Source organism: Heteronotia binoei, chromosome 21, assembly GCF_032191835.1.
Source record: "Heteronotia binoei isolate CCM8104 ecotype False Entrance Well chromosome 21, APGP_CSIRO_Hbin_v1, whole genome shotgun sequence".
NCBI classification, from domain to species: domain Eukaryota; kingdom Metazoa; phylum Chordata; class Lepidosauria; order Squamata; family Gekkonidae; genus Heteronotia; species Heteronotia binoei.
Window position 1 is genome coordinate 11,831,831 of NC_083243.1, and position 20,134 is coordinate 11,851,964.

The 20,134-nt window shown below is 49.5% G+C and overlaps 1 protein-coding gene across 1 annotated transcript in view; it reads left to right on the plus strand.

Moving 5' to 3' along the window:
* TMEM260 (transmembrane protein 260) overlaps positions 1 to 20,134 on the plus strand; it is a 95,748-nt gene that overhangs the window by 57,054 nt on the left and 18,560 nt on the right. Inside the window, exons 7-12 of the mRNA XM_060261836.1 lie at positions 3,603 to 3,643; positions 7,588 to 7,671; positions 8,526 to 8,643; positions 9,862 to 10,034; positions 11,329 to 11,500; positions 18,335 to 18,483. Of these exons, the coding sequence (XP_060117819.1) occupies positions 3,603 to 3,643; positions 7,588 to 7,671; positions 8,526 to 8,643; positions 9,862 to 10,034; positions 11,329 to 11,500; positions 18,335 to 18,483 (737 nt within the window). The remainder of the gene's footprint in view (positions 1 to 3,602; positions 3,644 to 7,587; positions 7,672 to 8,525; positions 8,644 to 9,861; positions 10,035 to 11,328; positions 11,501 to 18,334; positions 18,484 to 20,134) is intronic.

The window sequence follows — 20,134 nt, forward strand, 5'->3', positions numbered from 1 at the left end:
GCATATTAGGCCACACATCCCTGCCATAGCCAATCCTCCTGGAGCTTCCAGTAGGCCCTGTGCTGAGAGCCCTGTAAGGAATTCTAGCAGGAACTCCTTTGCATATTAGGCCGCACCCCCCTGATGTAGCCAATCCTCCTGGAGCTTCCAGTAGGCCCTGTACGAAGAGCCCTGTCAGGAATTCTAGCAGGACCTCCTTTGCCTATCAGGCCACACCCTCCTAATGTAGCCAATCCCCCTGGAGCTTCCAGTAGGCCCTGTACTGAGAGCCCTGAAGGAATTCTAGCAGGACCTCCTTTGCCTATCAGGCCACACCTTCCTGATGTAGCCAATCCCCCTGGAGCTTCCAGTAGGCCCTGTACTGAGAGCCCTGTAAGGAATTCTAGCAGGACCTCCTTTGCATATTAGGCCACACCCCACTGATGCAGCCAATCCTCCTGGAGCTTCCAGTAGGCCCTGTACTGAGAGCCCTGTAAGGAATTCTAGCAGGACCTCCTTTGCATATTAGGCCACACACCCCTGACGTAGCCAATCCTCTAGGAGCTTACGAGGCTCTTTTTTGTAAACTGTTGGAGGATTGGCTACATCAGGGGTGTGTGGCCTAATATGCAAAGGAGCTCCTGCTAGAATTCCACCCCCCCCGGTTGATATCACTAATACCAGCTATCGTTTCAACATATGATCTCTGACATCAGATGATATTTGGGTATTAGTAATAACCCAAAATCGAAAGTCAGATAAGTGGCCGCTGCCAAACCGAAGCAGTTACTGTTCTAGCAGTTGGCCTGGGTATCACCGTCTTCGTCTCAAAGATGTTCTGATAGGGAGATTTGATGGCGCTTGGTCATCTTGGAGTACGTGCAGCTTGTCTCCGAGTGGGAGAAGTTTCGAATAATCCGGGTGGACATGTGACGCTAACTTTTATACGCCGTGAAATGCTTTAATTCACCTTTGTGCACCCGAGCTGTTCCAGTGTTACCACGAGACCAATTAAAAATGGTTTCATGGATGAATGCGAGTGCAGTTGCTTTCTGTAAATGTGGTAGTCGTTGAGTTATAACGTTAGGTCCTATGGGTCTCTTTTTTTGCTCTCGGTAGCAGTTTTCTCTGGCACGAAGAAAACATTGTGCACCAAAATAACCCTCTTGGAGAAAAATATCAACAGTTAAGTGGAACGAATTTTGAGGTTTTGACCCATTCTTTTGGTTTTGCTAGCATGCATAAAACTCGTAGGTTAGAATCACAGAATCATAGAACCTGACCAACTATTTGGACTGTTAGATATTGGGCCTACAGCTATGGCATCTGTGACACTCATGATATCTATATCTTAATCTATAAAATGCTCTGTACCATCCATGCTGCTTATTTTGATTGTTTGTTGATTGCTTTATGGTTTCATTGTTGGATTTCTACTGTTTTAGTGTTTTATTGTGCTTGTGATCTGCCCTGAGCCTATTACAGGGAAGGGCAGACTGTAAATCTACTAAAATAAATAAAAATAAGTAATAGAGTTGGAAGGGACCTCCAGGGTCATCTAGTCCAGCCCCCTGCACAATGCAGGAAACTCACAAACACCTCCCCCTAAATTCACAGGATCTTCATTGCTGTCAGAGGGCCATTCAGCCTTTGTTTAAAAACCTTAAAGGAAGGAGAGCCCACCACCTCCCGAGGAGGAAGCCTGTTCCACTGAGGAACTGCTCTAAACTCACAAACACCTCCCCCTAAATTCACAGGATCTTCATTGCTGTCAGATGGCCCTCTAGCCTCTGTTTAAAAACCCCCAAGGAAGGAGAGCCCACCACCTCCCGAGGAAGCCTCTTCCACTGAGGGACCGCTCTAACGGTCAGGAGGTTCTTCCTGATGTTGAGCCGGGAACTCTTCTGATTTAATTCCAGCCCATTGATTCTGGTCTTACCTTCTGGGATCACAGAAAACAATTCCACCCCATCCTCTTTAGGACAGCCCTTCAAGTACTTGAAGATGGTGATCCTATCACCTCTCAGCCGCCTCCTCTTCAGGCTAAACATGCCCAGCTCCTTCCACCTTTCTTCATAGGACTTGGTCTCTACACCCCTCCGAGGAAGGAGAGCCCACCACCTCCCGAGGAAGCCTCTTCCACTGAGGGACCACTCTAACGGTCAGGAGGTTCTTCCTGATGTTGAGCCGGGAACTCTTCTGATTTAATTCCAACCCATTGGTTCTGGTCCTACCCTCTGGGGTCACAGAAAACAATTCCACCCCATCCTCTCTAGGACAACCCTTCAAGTACTTGAAGATGGTGATCCTATCACCTCTCAGCCACCTTCTCTCCAGGCTAAACATGTCCAGCTCCTTCCACCTTTCTTCATAGGACTTGGTCTCTACACCCCTCCGAGGAAGGAGAGCCCACCACCTCCCGAGGAAGCCTCTTCCACTGAGGGACCACTCTAACGGTCAGGAGGTTCTTCCTGATGTTGAGCCGGGAACTCTTCTGATTTAATTCCAACCCATTGGTTCTGGTCCTACCTTCTGGGGTCACAGAAAACAATTCCACCCCATCCTCTCTAGGACAGCCCTTCAAGTACTTGAAGATGGTGATCCTATCACCTCTCAGCCACCTCCTCTCCAGGCTAAACATGTCCAGCTCCTTCCACCTTTCTTCATAGGACTTGGTCTCTACACCTCTCCGAGGAAGGAGAGCCCACCACCTCCCGAGGAAGCCTGTTTCACTGAGGGACCGCTGTAACGGTCAGGAAGTTCTTCCTGATGTTGAGCCGGGAACTCTTCTGATTTAATTTCAACCTGTTGGTTCTGGTCCTACCTTCTGAAGCCACAGAAAACAATTCCACACCATCCTCTATAGGACAGCCCTTCAAGGACTTGAAGATGGTGATCCTATCACCTCTCAGCTGCCTCCACTCCAGGCTAAACATCACCAACTCCTTCAACCTTTCTTCATAGGTTCTGGTCCTGCCTTCTGGGGCCACAGAAAACAATTCCACACCATCCTCTATAGGACAGCCCTTCAAGTACTTGAAGATGGTGATCCTATCACCTCTCAGCTGCCTCCTCTCTAGGCTAAACATGCCCAGCTCCTTCAACCTTTATTCATAGGTTCTGGTCCTACCTTCTGGGGCCACAGAAAACAACTCCACACCCTCCTCTATGTGACAGCCCTTCAAGTTCTTGAAGATGGTGATCCTATCACCTCTCAGCCGCCTCCTCTCCAGGCTAAACATCCCCAGCTCCTTTCACCTTTCCTCATAGGACTTGGTCTCCAGACCCCTCACCATCTTCATCGCCTTCTTCTGGACCTGTGGATTTGTGTCTATTGCAGATTCTTGCTCAAGGACTACAACTGTGTGGTTGGAATGCGGGCATGAGGTTGTCAGGTGATAAAGAAAGCATCGTGGAACAGTACCTCCCCTTGCTTTGCAGCATGGTAGCCCCCAAAACCGCTTGCATTTAATCTGGTTTTTCATGTTGACATCGGCAATTATTTTGGAACAACCTTTGCGGGATAACCTCGGCAGTAAGCGGAGATAAACGTGTTACACGGGCCTTTGCTTTAAATGTACACAACATAAACGTAAGGTTTCTTTCTTCTTTTCTCGGTCCAGGCGAAATCAGAAAACGGATCCAGTACGACTGATATATTGCTGTAAGTAAATGCAGGCTCTATGGTTTAATTCATACCAGCATAAGGAGCTATCGTCACCGAGCCAGACAATTTTATCCACCTAGCTCCAGGCTGTTCATGCTAGCGCAAAAGGCTGCACGCTTGCAAACGAAAGAAAGGATCTTGTTTCTGGGGAATCAGACATAAAGGACATTGGAGTTTGGCACATTGTTACGACTGCGGCACAGTTTGGCGGAACCGACATGCCGTTTGATATTGCGCTATAGCAGCGATTCAGCTCTTGGATTTCCCTACTGGGAAATCCAGATGTTGAATCGGTGAAATAATGTGATAATGCAACGTCTAGTGATGTGTGGACCTTTCTGTACTTGGAGCTTCCTCAGTAACTGTGGCATCAAGGGAAGACATCGGTGTGTTGGATCGGCATTTCTGCTCACCTGAAAACAGTTTCAGTTTATTTCGGTTTATATCCCGCCCTTCCCACCAAAGCGGCTCAGGGCGGCTAACAACATAAGATCTAACATGGATTTTGGTTTTAAAAATACATCAATTTACAACAATTAAAACAGTAAAATAATAAAACAAATAAAACAGCGATCTGTCAGAATACTACACTACAACCTTCTATAAAGTTCCCAACGCCAGTTAGTTATAGGCCAGCCGGAAGAGGGCTGTCTTACAGGCCCTGCGGAACTGGCCAAGGTCCCGCAGGGCCCTCACCTCTTCCGGCAGCTGGTTCCACCAGCAAGGAGCCGTTACCGAAAAGGCCCTGTCCCTGGTGGATTTCAGACGGGCCTCCTTTGGCCCGGGGATAGCAAGCAGATTTTGAGAGCCTGATCTCAGTACTCTCTGGGGAACAGTTGCAAGTAACTTTTGTGTAAGGTCAGCTGTGACTGATAGTGTAAGACAGGGGTGTCAGACATGCAACCTGGGGGCTGAATTAGGCCCCCGGGGGGTTCCTATCAGTCGCACAGTCGAGTTCGATTCTTTGCGACCCCATGGACCAAGTCACGCCAGGCCCTCCTGTCTTCCACAATCCTCCGAAATCTGTTCAAATACGTGTTAGTTACATCAGTAACGCTGTCCAGCCATCTCCTCTTTTGCCGTCCCCTTCTTCTTTTGCCTTCCGTCTTTCCCAGCATCAGGATCTTCTCCAGGGAGTGCTCCCTTCTCATTGGGTGGCCAGAGTATTTGAGCTTCAGCTTCAGCATCTGACCTTCCAGGGAACAGTCTGGGTTGATTTCCCTTCAGACTGACTGATTGGATCTTCTTGCAGTCCAAGGGACTCTCAAGATTCTTCTCCAGGGAGTGCTCCCTTCTCATTGGGTGGCCAGAGTATTTGAGCTTCAGGTTCAGCATCTGACCTTGCAGGAAACAGTCTGGGTTGATTTCCCTTAGGGCTGACTGATTGGATCTTCTTGCAGTCCGAGCAACTGGCTCTTGTCTGCTTCCTTCTCCCTCTTGCTTCCTTCTGCATCTCAGTTTGCTTTGCAAGGTTTGCTCAGTCGCGCAGGAGCGACAGAGCAAAACCTCTGTTTTCTCCATTGGCTGAGGCTCCTCCCCCTCCTGGTTCCCTGGGGAGGGAGGGAAAGAGCCAGAGCTTCCTTTGCCCAGTTCCCTGGATCCCCTGGGAGAAGTATAAAGAAGAAGAAGAAGAAGAAGAAGAATTGCAGATTTATATCCCGCCCTTCTCCCTGAATCAGAGACTCAGAGCGGCTTACAATCTCCTATGTCTTCTCCCCCCACAACAGACACTCTGTGAGGTGGGTGGGGCTGGAGAGGGCTCTCACATCAGCTGCCCTTTCAAGGACAACCTCTGCCAGAGCTGTGGCTGACCCAAGGCCATGCTAGCAGGTGCAAGTGGAGGAGTGGGGAATCAAACCTGGTTCTCCCAGATAAGAGTCCGCACACTTAACCACTACACCAAACTGGCACCTTTAAAACCAATAAGTGCTAATGTTTTAAGCATGCTTTATTTTAAGTTTTTAAATCTTTAGTTGTGTTTGTCTGTGTCCTTTAAAAAGTTTATTTCTGCTACCTAATCTGAAATAGGTACACGCATGGCCTGGCCCAACACAGCCCGGTCCGACAAGGTCTCATTTATGTCTGATCTGGCCCTCATAACAAATGAGTTTGACACCCCTGGACTGTAAGGTATATTTTTTTAGCAGTTTCCTGTTTGGATAATGACCAAATCATCGCACACTTTCAAATTGAATTGTAATGACTGCATCGAATAACTTTTGAGTGTGTGTTTTTTGTAGATTTTTTTTTGCCTCCCCCTTCTTTGCAAGAAAATATTTTTGAACAGTTTTTGTTGGGAGGGACGGTGGCTCAGTGGTAGAGCATCTGCTTGGGAAGCAGAAGGTCCCAGGTTCTATCCCCGGCATCTCCCCAAAAGGTCCAGGCAAGTAGGCGTGAAAAACCTCAGCTTGAGACCCTGGAGAGCCGCTGCCAGTCTGAGAAGACAATACTGATTTTGATGGACCGAGGGTCTGATTCAGTACAAGGCAGCTTCATATGTTCATATGTTGTTCAGTCGCACAGTTGAGTCCGACTCTGCGACCCCATGGACAAAGTCACGCCAGGCCCTCCTGTCTTCCACCATCCTCCAAAGTCTGCTCAAATTCATGTTTGTTACATCAGTAACGCTGTCCAGCCGTCTCCTCTTTTGCCGTCCCCTTCTTCTTTTGCCTTCTGTCTTTCCCAGCATCAGGGTCTTCTCCAATGAGGACTCCCTTCTCATTTGGTGGCCAAAGTACTGGAGCTTCAGCTTCAACATCTGACCTTCCAGGGAACGGTCTGGGTTGATTTCCCTTAGGACTGACTGATTTGATCTTGCAGTCCAAGGCACTCTCAAGATTCTTCTCCAGCACCACAGCTCGAAAGCATCTATTCTTCTGCACTCAGCCTTCCTTATGGTCCAGCTCTCACAGCCATACATTACTACTGGGAATACCATCACTTTGACTATACGAACTTTTGTTGGGAGGCTGATGTCTCTACTTTTCATTATACTGCCCAGGTTCACCATAGCTGTCCTCCCAAGGAGCAAATGTCTTTTAATTTCATGGCTACAGTCACCATCTGCAGTGATCTTGGATCCCAGAAAAGTGAAGTCTGTCCCTACTTCCATGTCTTCCCCTTCTATTTGCCATGGTGTGAGGGGACCGGATGCCATAATCTTAGTTTTTTTGATGTTGAGTTTCAAGTTAAAAAGGTACCCTGAGACTTTGAACAGTAGAGTTATGAGTGAGATCACTCCCGGACGTTTTGTGGATGGCAGCCGTTTTGTGCTTGTGCCCCCGCGTTGTGCCCGAATTCCAGATATGCCTACAGGCTCAAAAAGTTCGGGGATCCCTTTTGTAAACTATTAAGAATACTATGCTGATCTACAGTTACCTGTTGCTGGTAAAATCAACATTTTTCCCCCTAACAAATTTATTGGTTATATATATTTTATTGAAGTTTTGAAAAATAGGAAGGGATGAAGGAATACAGAAGTGGGAAGGGAAACGGTAAAAGTAAAATAGAATCAACATCATGATGTTGATTCCCTAACAAATTTATTAACCTTGACATTGGTTTACGGCGATTGCAAAGATTATACCTTTCGCTTTCTTTTGTTTGCTAGAGTTGTGATGTCTACATCAGCGCCAGTTTGGGGTAGCGGTTAAGTGTGCGGACTCTTATCTGGGAGAACCGGGTTTGATTCCCCACTTCTCCACTTGCACCTGCTCGGTCAGCCATAGCTCTTGCAGGAGTTGTCCTTGAAAGGGCAGCTTCTGGGAGAGCTCTCTCAGCCCCACCCACCTCACAGGGTGTCTGTTGCGAGGGGAGAAGATAAAGGAGATTGTAAGCCGCTCCGAATCTCTGATTCAGAGAGAAGGGCAGGGTATAAATCTGCAATTCTTCTACAGGCATTTGGTCATGCCCCCTTTTGTTGCCTTTTGATGTTTTCGCAGTTTCCAAGTGACTCAAATGAAGGCAGAGCTTTCCCTCGTCGTCCCGGCTCTTGCGATCGCCGCTTGCCTGTGTGCCTCAGCGAGGTAGTGGGGCCCCTTTGTGTTATGAGAAGCATCTTCCCATTCAGTGTTGCTTATGGCAGGCTTGTATAACTTAGTAACAGTATTGCTTTAGAGCCCCCACTGCCCCAAAAACTGGCTCGGAGAAAGCATTTCTCTCTTTAAATCACTTCTCCAAGCCAAACCAATTGGTAGCTTGGAGAATATATGTAAAGTTAAAGTTGCCTTCCGTCAAGCACCGATATTTCTCAATAACCAGTCTTTTGTTGCTAAATCAAAAGTTGCTTTATTGTAGACACTCAGAAGCTTTACCAAGGACAGAATCCTTGGAAGTAAGGACGTAGATATGGGTACATAGTTGCTATATAGGATTACTTCAAAGGATAGAGTAAAGATGCAATTTTGAGTCATGGGTTCAAAGGTTCCTACACAGTATCTCTTTTCTTACTAAGGAATTTAGGCTGTTAAAAACAACTCCCTTTCTCACACTTCTCCGAGACCTGATAGGAACTGTCTGTGTGAATCTGGGGGAGAGGCACCTCACAGCTTCACCAGCCAGGCAGTAGCATAAACATCCTTGGGCTAGATAAATTTACTGCTTGCCCAACTGTTGTAAAGAGGAGGGGGGCGGTGGATACTAGTGACTGCTCTCTGTCTAAGAAACCATCATGGCACTTAGAAATATGCATGCTTGACACCTTCCTTCCTCCCCTCCTTCCTTCCCTTCCCTCCCTCCTTCCCTTCCCTCCCTCCCACCCTCCCATCTTGCAGCTCTCAAACATCTGACATTTATTCTATGTGGCTCTTACGTTAGGCAAGTTTGGCCGCCCCTGGTCTATAGGTTTCTAATTGATTGATCCCCTCCCTTGTTCTTCTAGGCTGAAGGTAAAGAGGCCACATCTGGTGTACCTGTTTACTTTGATGCTCTTCTCGTACTCATTTTTCTTTGCTTGGAGAGCAAACTTGGACATTTCAAAACCTCTCTTTATGGGCGTGGTAAGTGTGCGTTTTTTAATGTAGCCATCTCACTGCATTAAAACAGCCAGGCTTTTTTTGTAGCAGGAAGTCCTTTGCATATTAGGCCACACACCCCCTGATGTAGCCAATCCTCCTGGAGCTTACAATAGAAGAACTCTGTAAGCTCTTGGAGGATTGGCTACATCAGGGGGTGTGGCCTGATATGCAAAGGAGTTCCTGCTTCAAAAAAAAGCCCTGAACACTTGTATTTGTAAAACATATTTATAGGACAAGTCTTTTGGGTTTTCTGAGATCCCCCCTACCAATGCTCCCTCTAAGCTGGGGAGTCTTGTGAGCAAAAATTCTACTTTGCGATCTACTGCCATTAAAGTTGCGAGTTCCTGCATAAAGAAGTGTGGTCTGGGGCCATTTTTCTTGAGCTGAGCCAAAAAGGTGTGAGCCAGAGCCTAAAAAACTGTGAGCTAGCTCACACTAACTCAGCTTAGCGAGAATGCTGCCCCCCTGCCCCAAATCTCCCCGTTTGGAGAGAATGGAAAAAATAATGATTCATTGTAAATGAAATAGGATAAAAGAATGATCTCCCTGGTTTTGGCATTGGAATCAGGGCTAAGGTGCATTCCTCCCTATTTTTTCATATACAGGAAATGCAGAGGTCAAGATCCATTGGCCATTTTGTGGTATCTGTACAGGAGCTTTTCGTGAGCTAGCCAGATGTGTACCCTAGTGCAGCTATCCCCAGTCAAGCAGTATCTCTTTCCCAGATCAAAGTGCCCATCGTGCCGTTCCCCTGCGGCAGCCATTTTGTGCTTGGCCCGACCCATGAAAGCAGTCTTTTTATTGGCGGCCCAGATGCCCCTTCTCAGAATGCAAGAAGTATCACCAGGTTGAGGTTAGCCCCCTCCACCGGCTATATTAATGGAACAACCGCCAAGAAGATTGGGGGTGAATTGGGGTAATGGCTGTTGTGCGCATAAGAACATAAGAGAAGCCATGTTGGATCAGGCCAACGGCCCATCAAGTCCAACACTCTGTGTCACACAGTGGCAAAAAATTTTATATACACACATACACTGTGGCTAATAGCACTGATGGACCTGTGCTCCATATATTTATCTAAACCATTCTTGAAGGTGGCTATACTTGTGGCCGCCACCACCTCCTGTGGCAGTGAATTCCACATGTTAATCACCCTTTGGGTGAAGAAGTACTTCCTTTTATCCGCATGGTTTTCTGCAGGTGGAGAGATTCTGGATGCAGAGCAATGCAGTCATTGCGGTTCTGGCTGGCCTTGGATTGTCCTCCCTCTTTTCTCTGGCTGAGGCTCTACTTGCGAACCGCCGAATTTTTCAGTGCTTGGAATGGATAGTAGCTACCATTCTCGTTACGGGACAGATCTACACCAATTACAGGTAACAGATAGTGAACGTCTTAAAAGTTTATTTAGAACATGACTAGTGGGGGATTATTGCTAGAAGGGACGGTGGGGAGGGAAGGTGGCTCAGTGGCAGAGCATCTGCTTGGGAAGCAGAAGGTCCCAGGTTCAATCCCCGGCATCTTCAGTTGAAAAGAACCTGGAAGGAGGTGATGGGAAAGACCTCAGCCTGAGACCCTAGAGAATCATTTAGTGGGGCTGTAGCTCAGTGACAGAGCATCTGCTTGGTAAGCAGAAGGTCCCCAGTTCAATCCCCAGTTGAAAAGAACCAAGAAGGAGGTGATGGGAAAGACCTCGGCTTGAGACCCTGGAGAATCATTTAGTGGGGCTGTAGCTCAGTGGTAGAGCAGCTGCTTAGTAAGCAGAAGGTCCCAGATTCAATCCCCGGCATCTCCAGTGAACAGGACCAGGCAGTAGGTGATGGGAAAGACCTCAGCCTGAGACCCTGGAGAATCATTTAGTGAGGCTGTAGCTCAGTGGCTGAGCATCTGCTTGGTAAGCAGAAGGTCCCAGGTTCAGTCCCCAGCATCTCCAGTTGAAAAGAACCAGGAAGGAGGTGATGGGAAAGAGCTCAGCCTGAGACTCTGGAGAATCATTTAGTGGGGCTGTAGCTCAGTGACAGAGCATCTGCTCGGTAAGCAGAAGGTCCCCAGTTCAATCCCCAGTTGAAAAGAACCAAGAAGGAGGTGATGGGAAAGACCTCGGCTTGAGACTCTGGAGAATCATTTAGTGGGGCTGTAGCTCAGTGACAGAGCATCTGCTTGGTAAGCAGAAGGTCCCAGGTTCAATCCCCGGCATCTCCAACTAAAAAGGGTCCAGGCAGGTAGGTGTGAAAACCTCAGCTGCAGACCCTGGAGAGCCGCTGCCAGTCTGAGTAGTCAATACTGACTTTGATGAATTGAGGGTCCGATTCAGTACAAGGCAGTTTAATATGTTGGGGAGGAACGGTGGCTCAGTGGTAGAGGATCTGCTTGGTAAGCAGAAGGTCCCAGGTTCAATCCCTGGCATCTCCCAAAAAGGATCCCGGCAAGCAGGCGTGAAAAACCTCTGCTTGGGACCCTGGAGAGCCGCTACCAGTCTGAGTAGACAAGACTGGCTTCGATGGACCCAGGGTCTGATTCAGTAGAAAGCAGCTTCATATGTTCAATGTGGTGTAACGGTCAGAGTACCCAACTTACAGTTTTGAAGTCCGCTCACTTAGCCACTACACCAAACTGGCACCACAACCGGCACCACATTGCGGTAACTGTTTTGTGTCTGGTTTTATCCAGCCTCTGTGACCAAAGCCGCAATTATGTCGTCGACCAATTCGCAAGGAACGTTTTGTCCTCCATGCCGCCAGACGCCATCATTCTTTTGAGAGGAGACTTGCCAGGGAATTCTCTTCGTTACCTTCATTACTGTGAGGGAGCGAGACCGGATGTTACCTTAGTTGATCAAGAGGTAGGTGGAACTCAAGGAGGCGGAACGCGGCGGCCAACGAATCCGAGGCCAGGAAAGTTTGGCTGTGTAAACCTGGGGGCTCCAACAAGAGAAATGAAGGTGGGGCATCTTGGTCTCTCCATGAGATGCAAATTGTAGATTGGTGCAGCCTTATTTTGCCTCGGGGCAGGCAGTGAAAGGAGAGAAGGTTTAACCCTTCGGCATCCGCTTGTGTTTGCTGTTTGAAACAGACTCCCTGCTCAGCTGTTAGCATTTTAAAGGGAAACTGTGTGTTTTACAGGATATGTTGTTGCCTTAAAAAACGCTAATAATCAAGCAGGGAGCAGTGTTGGAAGAATTAGTCCTCCTCTCCTTTTCCCCGCACAGCCCCAAGGCAAACTGTGGCTGCATTCTACAGTCAGAATGAGATACACAACCTTCCATCTCATCAGTTTGATCACCGGGACCGGTGGCTTGAAGTTGGACCCCTTGATGTCAGAAGAAGTAGATGGTTGTGTATGTGCAAGGTGTTTGACACCATATAATAATGCAAATTTGCGAACCTGTGTAACCCTGTCTGGTGTAGTGGTTAAGTGTAGTGGTTAAGAGAGAGCCAGTTTGGTGTAGAGGTGAAGTGTGCGGTCTCTTATCTGGGAGAACCAAGTTTGATTACCACTCCTCCACTTGCAGCTGCTGGAATGGCCTTGGGTCAGCCATAGCTCTGGCAGAGCTATCCTTGAAAGGGCACCTTCTGGGAGAGCTCTCTCAGTCTCATCCAACTCACAGGGTGTCTGTTGTGGGGGAGGAAGGGAAAGGAGATTGTAGGCCGCTCTGAGACTCTGTCCTTGAAAGGGCAGCTGCTGGGAGAGCCCTCTCCAGCCCCACCCACCTCACAGGGTGTCTATTGTGGGGGTGGAAGGGAAAGGAGATTGTAGGCCACTCTGAGACTCTGTCCTTGAAAGGGCAGCTGCTGTAAGAGCCCTCTCCAGCCCCACCCACCTCACAGGGTGTCTGTTGTGGGGGAGGAAGGGAAAGGATTGTAGGCTGCTCTGAGACTCTGCCCTTGAAAGGGCAGCTGCTGTGAGAGCCCTCTCCAGCCCCACCCACCTCACAGGGTGTCTGTTGTGGGGGAGGAAGGGAAAGGAGATTGTAGGCTGCTCTGAGACTCTTTCCTTGAAAGGGCAGCTGCTGTCCGAGTCCTTTCCAGCCCCACCCACCTCACAGGGTGTCTGTTGTGGGGGAGGAAGGGAAAGGAGATTGTGAGCCGCTCTGAGACTCTTCAGAGTGGAGGGCGGGATATAAATCCAATATCTTCATCTACCTCACAGGGTGCCTGTTGTGGGGGAGGAAGGGAAAGGAGATTGTGAGCTGCTCTGAGACTCTTCAGAGTGGAGGGCAGAATATAAATCCAATGTCGTCGTCGTCTTCTGTGCAGAGTAATTGTGTTCCGAAGGCACGACCCTGAAGGCACACCATGTCACTAGAGAAATATGAAAGAGACGCTCAAGTCAGTTTGAAATTATGTTGAGAGAGAAAGACAAAGTGGATTAATCGGTCTGTGTCTTGCCCCTGGACTCAGTGGGTTAGATCCTGCACCAGGGAGACCTTCCCTTGGTGCTTCTTCCCCGGGCTTGGTTGTTCTATCGAATTATACAACCAGCTCTCCATGTAGCAAAACACAACAAATATATATTTTTCTAATAATCCTAATAACGCCATAAATCACCATATCGTATCTGCTCGCCCAACAACTTGTAAATTAGACCCATGCCCTTCCTGGCTTATTAAATCTTGCCAGGGGGATCTTAGATATCCCGTGCGGGATATCATAAATAGATCCCTAATGGAAGGGCACTTTCCAACGCCACTCAAAGAGGCTGTGGTCCGACCCCTCTTAAAAAAGCCATCTTTAGATCCGGCCCAATTGACACACTATCGGCCGGTTTCAAATTTGCCCTTTCTGGGTAAACTTATTGAGAGGGCAGTGGCGATGCAGTTACAGACTTTCCTGGAGGACACTTCCGTCCTTGACCCATTTCAGTCCGGCTTTCGCCCGGGACACGGGACGGAGACAGTGCTGGTTGCCCTAGTGGATGACCTTCAACAGCATCTGGATCGGGGTGGCTCGGCGGTGCTGATGTTGTTAGACCTGTCGGCTGCGTTCGACACGGTCGACCATCGGCTACTGATGTGCCGCCTCGCCGACGCGGGGATCCAGGGGTTGGCCTTACAGTGGCTTTCCTCTTTCCTGGAAGGTCGGGGACAAAGGGTCGCAATTGGGGGGGAGCTATCCCGGAGGCGCACGCTCGATTGTGGTGTGCCCCAAGGGGCGGTTCTCTCCCCGATGTTATTTAACATCTACATGCGGCCTCTTGCCCAGATTGCCCAAAGGTATGGGCTCGGGTGTCACCAGTATGCTGATGACACCCAGCTCTATCTACTGATGGACGGCCAGCCTGTCTGAGCCCCGGAAAATCTTGATCAGGCATTACGGGCCGTGGCTGAGTGGCTCAGACTGAGCGGGCGGAAGCTAAATCCTACGAAGACAGAGGTCCTTTGCTTGGGTCGCCGCGGCCCGGGGAGGGGGATCCCCCTGCCGGCTTTTGATGGTGCGCCGCTGATGGCGGCGGACAGGGTCAAGAGCTTGGGGATGCTATTGGAGCCTTCCTTAAAGATGGAGGCTCAGATAGCAGCCGCTGCCAAGTCCGCATTTTTTCATCTTAGGCGGGCAAGGCAGCTGGCCCCCTTTCTGGAGCGCGACGACCTAGCAACAGTGATCCATGCTACGGTCACCTCGAGGTTGGACTACTGCAATGCCCTCTACATGGGGCTGCCCTTGTCTCGGACCCGGAAACTGCAGCTGGTGCAGAATGCCACGGCCCGGCTGCTATTGGGTCTCCCAAAGTGGGGACACATCCGGCCGGGTCTCCGGACTCTGCACTGGCTTCCAGTGATATACCGAGTCCGGTACAAGGTGCTGGTTATTACCTTTAAAGCCCTATATGGCCTGGGACCTGCCTACCTGAAGGACCGTCTCTCCCCACATGTTCCCCAGAGAGCACTGAGGTCAGGAACACAAAATCTCCTCACTATCCCCGGGCCAAAAGAAGCCCGTTTAAAAGCCACCAGAGAAAGGGCTTTCTCCGTTATGGCCCCCGTATGGTGGAATCAGCTGCCGGAAGAGGTGAGGGCCCTGCGGGACTTGGCGCGGTTCCGCAGGGCCTGTAAGACGACCCTCTTCCGGCTAGCCTATACTTAGCTAGGACGACAACTCGATGTAACTGGCCAGCCATCTGTTTACAGGAAATTGAAATATTCTGTTTTTAAGGTTTTAACTGTTTAAATATTTAATTGTTTTATACTTGAAATTGTTTAAATTTTATGTTTGATTAATTGTTGGAAGCCGCCCTGAGCCATTCGTGGGAAGGGCGGGATATAAATCTCGAATAAATAAATAAATAAAAAGGTAAAGGTAGTCCCCTGTGCAAGCCCCAGTCGTTTTCGACTCTGGGGTGACGTTGCTTTCACAACGTTTTCACGACAGACTTTTTACGGGGTGGTTTGCCATTGCCTCCCCTGGTCATCTACGCTTCCCCCCCAGCAAGCTGGGGACTCGTTTGACCGACCTCGGAAGGATGGAAGGCTGAGTCAGCCTTGATCCGGCTAAATGAACCAGCTTCCGCTGGGATCGAACTCAGGTCGTGAGCAGAGGGCTCCGACTGCAGTACTGCAGCTTTCCAACTCTGCGCCACGGGGCTCTTAATAAATCACCATATATCACCATATGACACAATGGGGAAAATACAAAAGGAAAGCCGTGTCAGTGAAACGTCACAACTGCTGTCCATATAAAGCAGGAATTGCCAAAATCACGTAAGTGTCCTTGCAGGTAGTCCATGGTATACAGATTGGAGGAAGCCTAGAGCCATGAAAAATGAATTTTGGCACTACTGGACCAATTGAAATTCTGTGAATAATTTAAATGGTCCCAAGAAGAAGAAGAAGACTGCAGATTTATACTCCGCCCTTCTCTGAATCAGAGACTCATAGCGGCTTACCATGTGCTATATCTTTTCCTCCCACAACAAACACCCTGTGAGGTGGGTGGGGCTGAGAGGGCTCTCACAGCAGCTGCCCTTCCAAGGACAGAATCTCAGAGCGGCCTACAATCTCCTTTCCCTTCCTCCCCCACAACAGGCACCCTGTGAAGTGGGTGGGGCTGAGAGGGCTCTCACAGCAGCTGCCCTATCAAGGACAGAGGCTCAGAGCGGCCTACAATCTCCTTTCCCTTCCTCCCCCACAACAGACACCCTGTGAATTGGGTGGGGCTGAGAGGGCTCTCACAGCAGCTGCCCTTCAAAGGACAGAGTCTCAGAGTGGCCTACAATCTCCTTTCCCTTCCTCCTCCACAACAGGCACCCTGTGAGGTGGGTGGGGCTGAGAGGGCTCTCACAGCAACTGCCCTTCCAAGGACAGAGTCTCAGAGCGGCCTACAATCTCCTTTCCCTTCCTCCTCCACAACAGGCACCCTGTGAGGTGGGTGGGGCTGAGAGGGCTCTCACAGCAGCTGCCCTTCCAAGGACAACCTCTACCAGAGCAATGGCTGACCCAAGGCCATTCCAGCAGGTGCAAGTGGATGAGTGGGGAATCAAACCCGGTTCTCCCAGATAAGAGTCCGCACACTTAACCACTACACCAAAGGATTTCCCATCTGAAACGGTGTTCAATATTGGACCGGCCTGTAGTGGACTACCTGCAAGAACACTTACATGATTTTGGCAATCCTAGCTTTATATGGACAGTAGTTGTGACGTTTAACTGATATAGCTTTCCTTTTATATTTTCCCCATCATTGTGTTATGCGGTGATATGTGGTGATTTATGGTGTTCTTAGGATTATTGGAAAAATATATATTCATGGAGTTTTGCTACACGGAGAGTTGGTTGTGTAATTCCATAGCTTTTCCCCCCTCTGTGGTCCCGATCCTGCTAGTTGTTCTATCAGCAGAAGGTGCCTTTCGCTAAGGTCTGTGCTTTAAGCGTCAAGCTTGTAGGGTGACCTCGGCCCAGTCGCACGCTCTCAGTCCAACCACTGGGTTGTTGTAAGGGTAAAATGTACTGCTTTTTCCGGAGGGCCTGTAAAACGGAGCTGTCCCACCAGGCTTTTGGCTGAGGCAGGTGGGCGTCCTCACACCAGCTAGGTAGCTTCCCTGCACTGACCGCATCCTGTGTTTCAGTCTGGGAAGGATGTACATACCTGTACACTGACGCTGCCTTATTTTATTTCATTTTAATGGTTTTTGCTGTTTAAATGTAATTGTCTTATAATGTGATTTTTAACTATTTTATTATGTTGTAATCCGCCCTGAGCCCGACCTAGGAAAGGGCGGACTAGAAATCATCAAAAATAAATAAATAAATAAAATGGAAGAGAAGAAGAAGATGATATTGGATTCATATCCCGCCCTCCACTCCGAAGAGTCTCAGAGTGGCTCACAATCTCCTTTCCCTTCCTCTCCCGCAACAGACACCCTGTGAGGTAGATGAAGATATTGGATTTATATCCTGCCCTCCACTCCGAAGAGTCTCAGAGCGGCCTACAATCTCCTTTCCCTTCCTCCCCCACAACAGACACCATGTGAGGTGGGTGGGGCTGAGAGGGCTCTCATAGCAGCTCCCCTTTCAAGGACAGAGTCTCAGAGCGGCCTACAATCTCCTTTCCCTTCCTCCCCCACAACAGTCACCCTGTGAGGTGGGTGGGGCTGGAGAGGGCTCTCACAGCAGCTGCCCTTTCAAGGACAACCTCTGCCAGAGCTATGGCTGACCCAAGGCCATGCTAGCAAGTGGAGGAGTGGGGAATCAAACCCGGTTCTCCCAGATAAGAGTCCACACACTTAACCACCACACCAAAGTAGAATGAGATGGAGCATGCTGTCTGGGGCAGTGATGCTCTGCATTCTTGGTTCTTGGGGAGCAACAGTAGGAGGGCTTCCGGAGTTCTGGCCCCACTGGTGGACCTCCTATGGCACCTGGTTTTTGGCCACTGTGTGACACAGAGTGTGGGTCTGGATGGGCCAGTGGCTAGATCCAACATGGCTTCTATGTCTTCTTGGTGCTTGGAGGCGGGGGGCAACAGTGGGAGAGCTTCTGGTGTTCTGGCCCCATTGGTGGATCTTCTGATGGCATCTGGGTTTTGCCGACTGTGTGACACACAGTATTGGACTGGATGGGTCAGTGGCTTGATCAAGCATGGCTTCTCTTATGTCTGGGGCAGTGATGCTCTGTCTTCTTGGGGAAAACAGTGGGAGGGCTTCTGGAGTTCTGGCCCTGCTGGTGGACCTTCTAATGGCACCTGACTTTTGGCCACTGTGTGACCCAGAGTGTTGGACTGGATGGGCCACTGGCCTGATCCAACATGGCTTCTCTTATGTTCTTATGTGACACAGAGTGTTGGACTGGATGGGCCACTGGCCTGATCCAACAGGGCTTCTCTTATGTTCTTATGTGTGACACAGAGTGTTGGACTGGATGGGCCATTGGTCTGATCCAACATGGCTTCTCTGTCTTCTTGGTGCTTGGGGGGCAATAGTGGGCGGGCTTCTGGAGTTCTGGACCTGCTGGTGGACCTCCTGATGGCCCCTGGGTTTTGGCCACTGTATGGCACAGAGGGTTGGACTGAATGATTCATTGGCCTGATCCAACATGACTTCTCTTATCATTCTTATGAGGTAGGCCACTTTTGGGTCTTCTTGTGGAGAAAGGCGAAGCATAAATGAAGTAAATATAACGAATAGCAAAATAATCTTTAAGTTGCAGGGAAGTGTTTTAAGTTGTCATTTGTTTCATCTGTTTCAGATGATGACTTACCCCTGGTACTTGCCAAAGATTGCTAAACATCTCCCCAGGGTGGTCTTCCCAGGGGATCGATGGAATCCTGCGGAGGGGCTGTTGCCAGATGGATCAGTCACCTTTCATCTGCGTCATTTTCTCAAAGTAAATAAACAGTAAGCATTCTGTTTCATGTAATAGCATTCCTGAAACCTGGTCAGCTGGTTCTCAAATTGTGTTTCTGAGCCACTGCTCCAAAAGAGCAGCTTCCCACGAGGACTTCTCTGCCTTCCTTTTTACAAGGAGATTCATTTACCTTGAGATCCGTGCGATGCAGCAGTTAGGCTAAGACAGGGGTGGCCAAACTTAAGACAGGCTAAGTTAAGGCTAAGACAGGGGTGGCCAAACTTGCTTAAGAAGAAGAAGAAGATGAAGATATTGGATTTATATCTCGCCCTCCACTCCGAAGAGTCTCAGAGCGGCTCACAATCTCCTTTACCCTCCTCCCCCACAACAGACACCCTGTGAGGTGGGTGGGGCTGGAGAGGGCTCTCCCAGCAGCTGCCCTTTCAAGGACAGAGTCTCAGAGCAGCCTGCAATCTCCTTTCCCTTCCTCCCCCACAACAGACACCCTGTGAGGTGCGTGGGGCTGGAGAGGGCTCTCACAGCAGCTGCCCTTTCAAGGACAGAGACTCAGAGCGGCTCACAACCTCCTTTCCCTTCGTCCCCCACAACAGACACCCTGTGAGGTGGGTGGGGCTGGAGAGGGCTCTCCCAGCAGCTGCCCTTCCAAGGACAGAGTCTCAGAGCGGCTCACAATCTCCTTTCCCTTCCTCCCCCACAACAGACACCCTGTGAGGTTGGTGGGGCTGTAGAGGGCTCTCCCAGCAGCTGCCCTTTCAAGGACAACCTCTGCCAGAGCTATGGCTGACCCAAGGCCATGCCAGCAGGTGCAAGTGGAGGAGTGGGGAATCAAACCCGGTTCTCCCAGATAAGAGTCTGCATGCTTAACCACTACACCAAACTGGCTGTCCACGTAGAATAACGTAAGAGCCACAGAGAATAAATTTCAGATTTGAGAGCCACGAGACAGGAGCATCAGACATGTGAGGGGAAGGAAGGAAGGAGACTGCAGATTTATACCCCACCCTTCTCTCTGAAAGAGCCCTGTGGCGCAGAGTGTTTAAGCTGCAGTACTGCAGTCCTAAGCTCTGCTCACAACCTGAGTTCGATTCCCGGTGGAAGCTGGGTTTTCAGGTAGTTGGCTCGAGGTTGACTCAGCCTTCCATCCTTTTGAAGTCGGTAAAATGAGTCCCCAGCTTGCTGGAGGGAAAGTGTAGATGACTGGGGAAGGCAATGGAAAACCACCCCGTAAAAAGTCTGCCGTGAAAACTTTGTGAAAGCAACGTCACCCCAGAGTCTGAAACAGCTGGTACAGCTGTTTCCTTTCCTTTCCTTTCCCTTTTCCTTTCCTTTCCCTTTTCTCTGAATCAGAGACTCAGAGCAGCCTGCAATCTCCTTTCCCTTCCTCCCCCACAGCAGACACTCTGTGAGGTGGGTGGGGCTGAGAAGGTTCTCACAGCAGCTGCCCTTTCAAGGACAACCTCTACCAGAGCTATGGCTGACCCAAGGCCATGCTAGCAGGTGCAAGTGGAGGAGTGGGGAATCAAACCCGGTTCTCCCAGATAAGAGTCTGTGCACTTAACCACTACACTTAACCGCTATCTGGTAGCTCTCTCTCAAACAGCTTCCCCGGGTTACTCGGTATTTCACCAATCGCGGACTAGTGGGCGGGGGGGACTGCCTCTCTCCATATGTTCTCCAGAG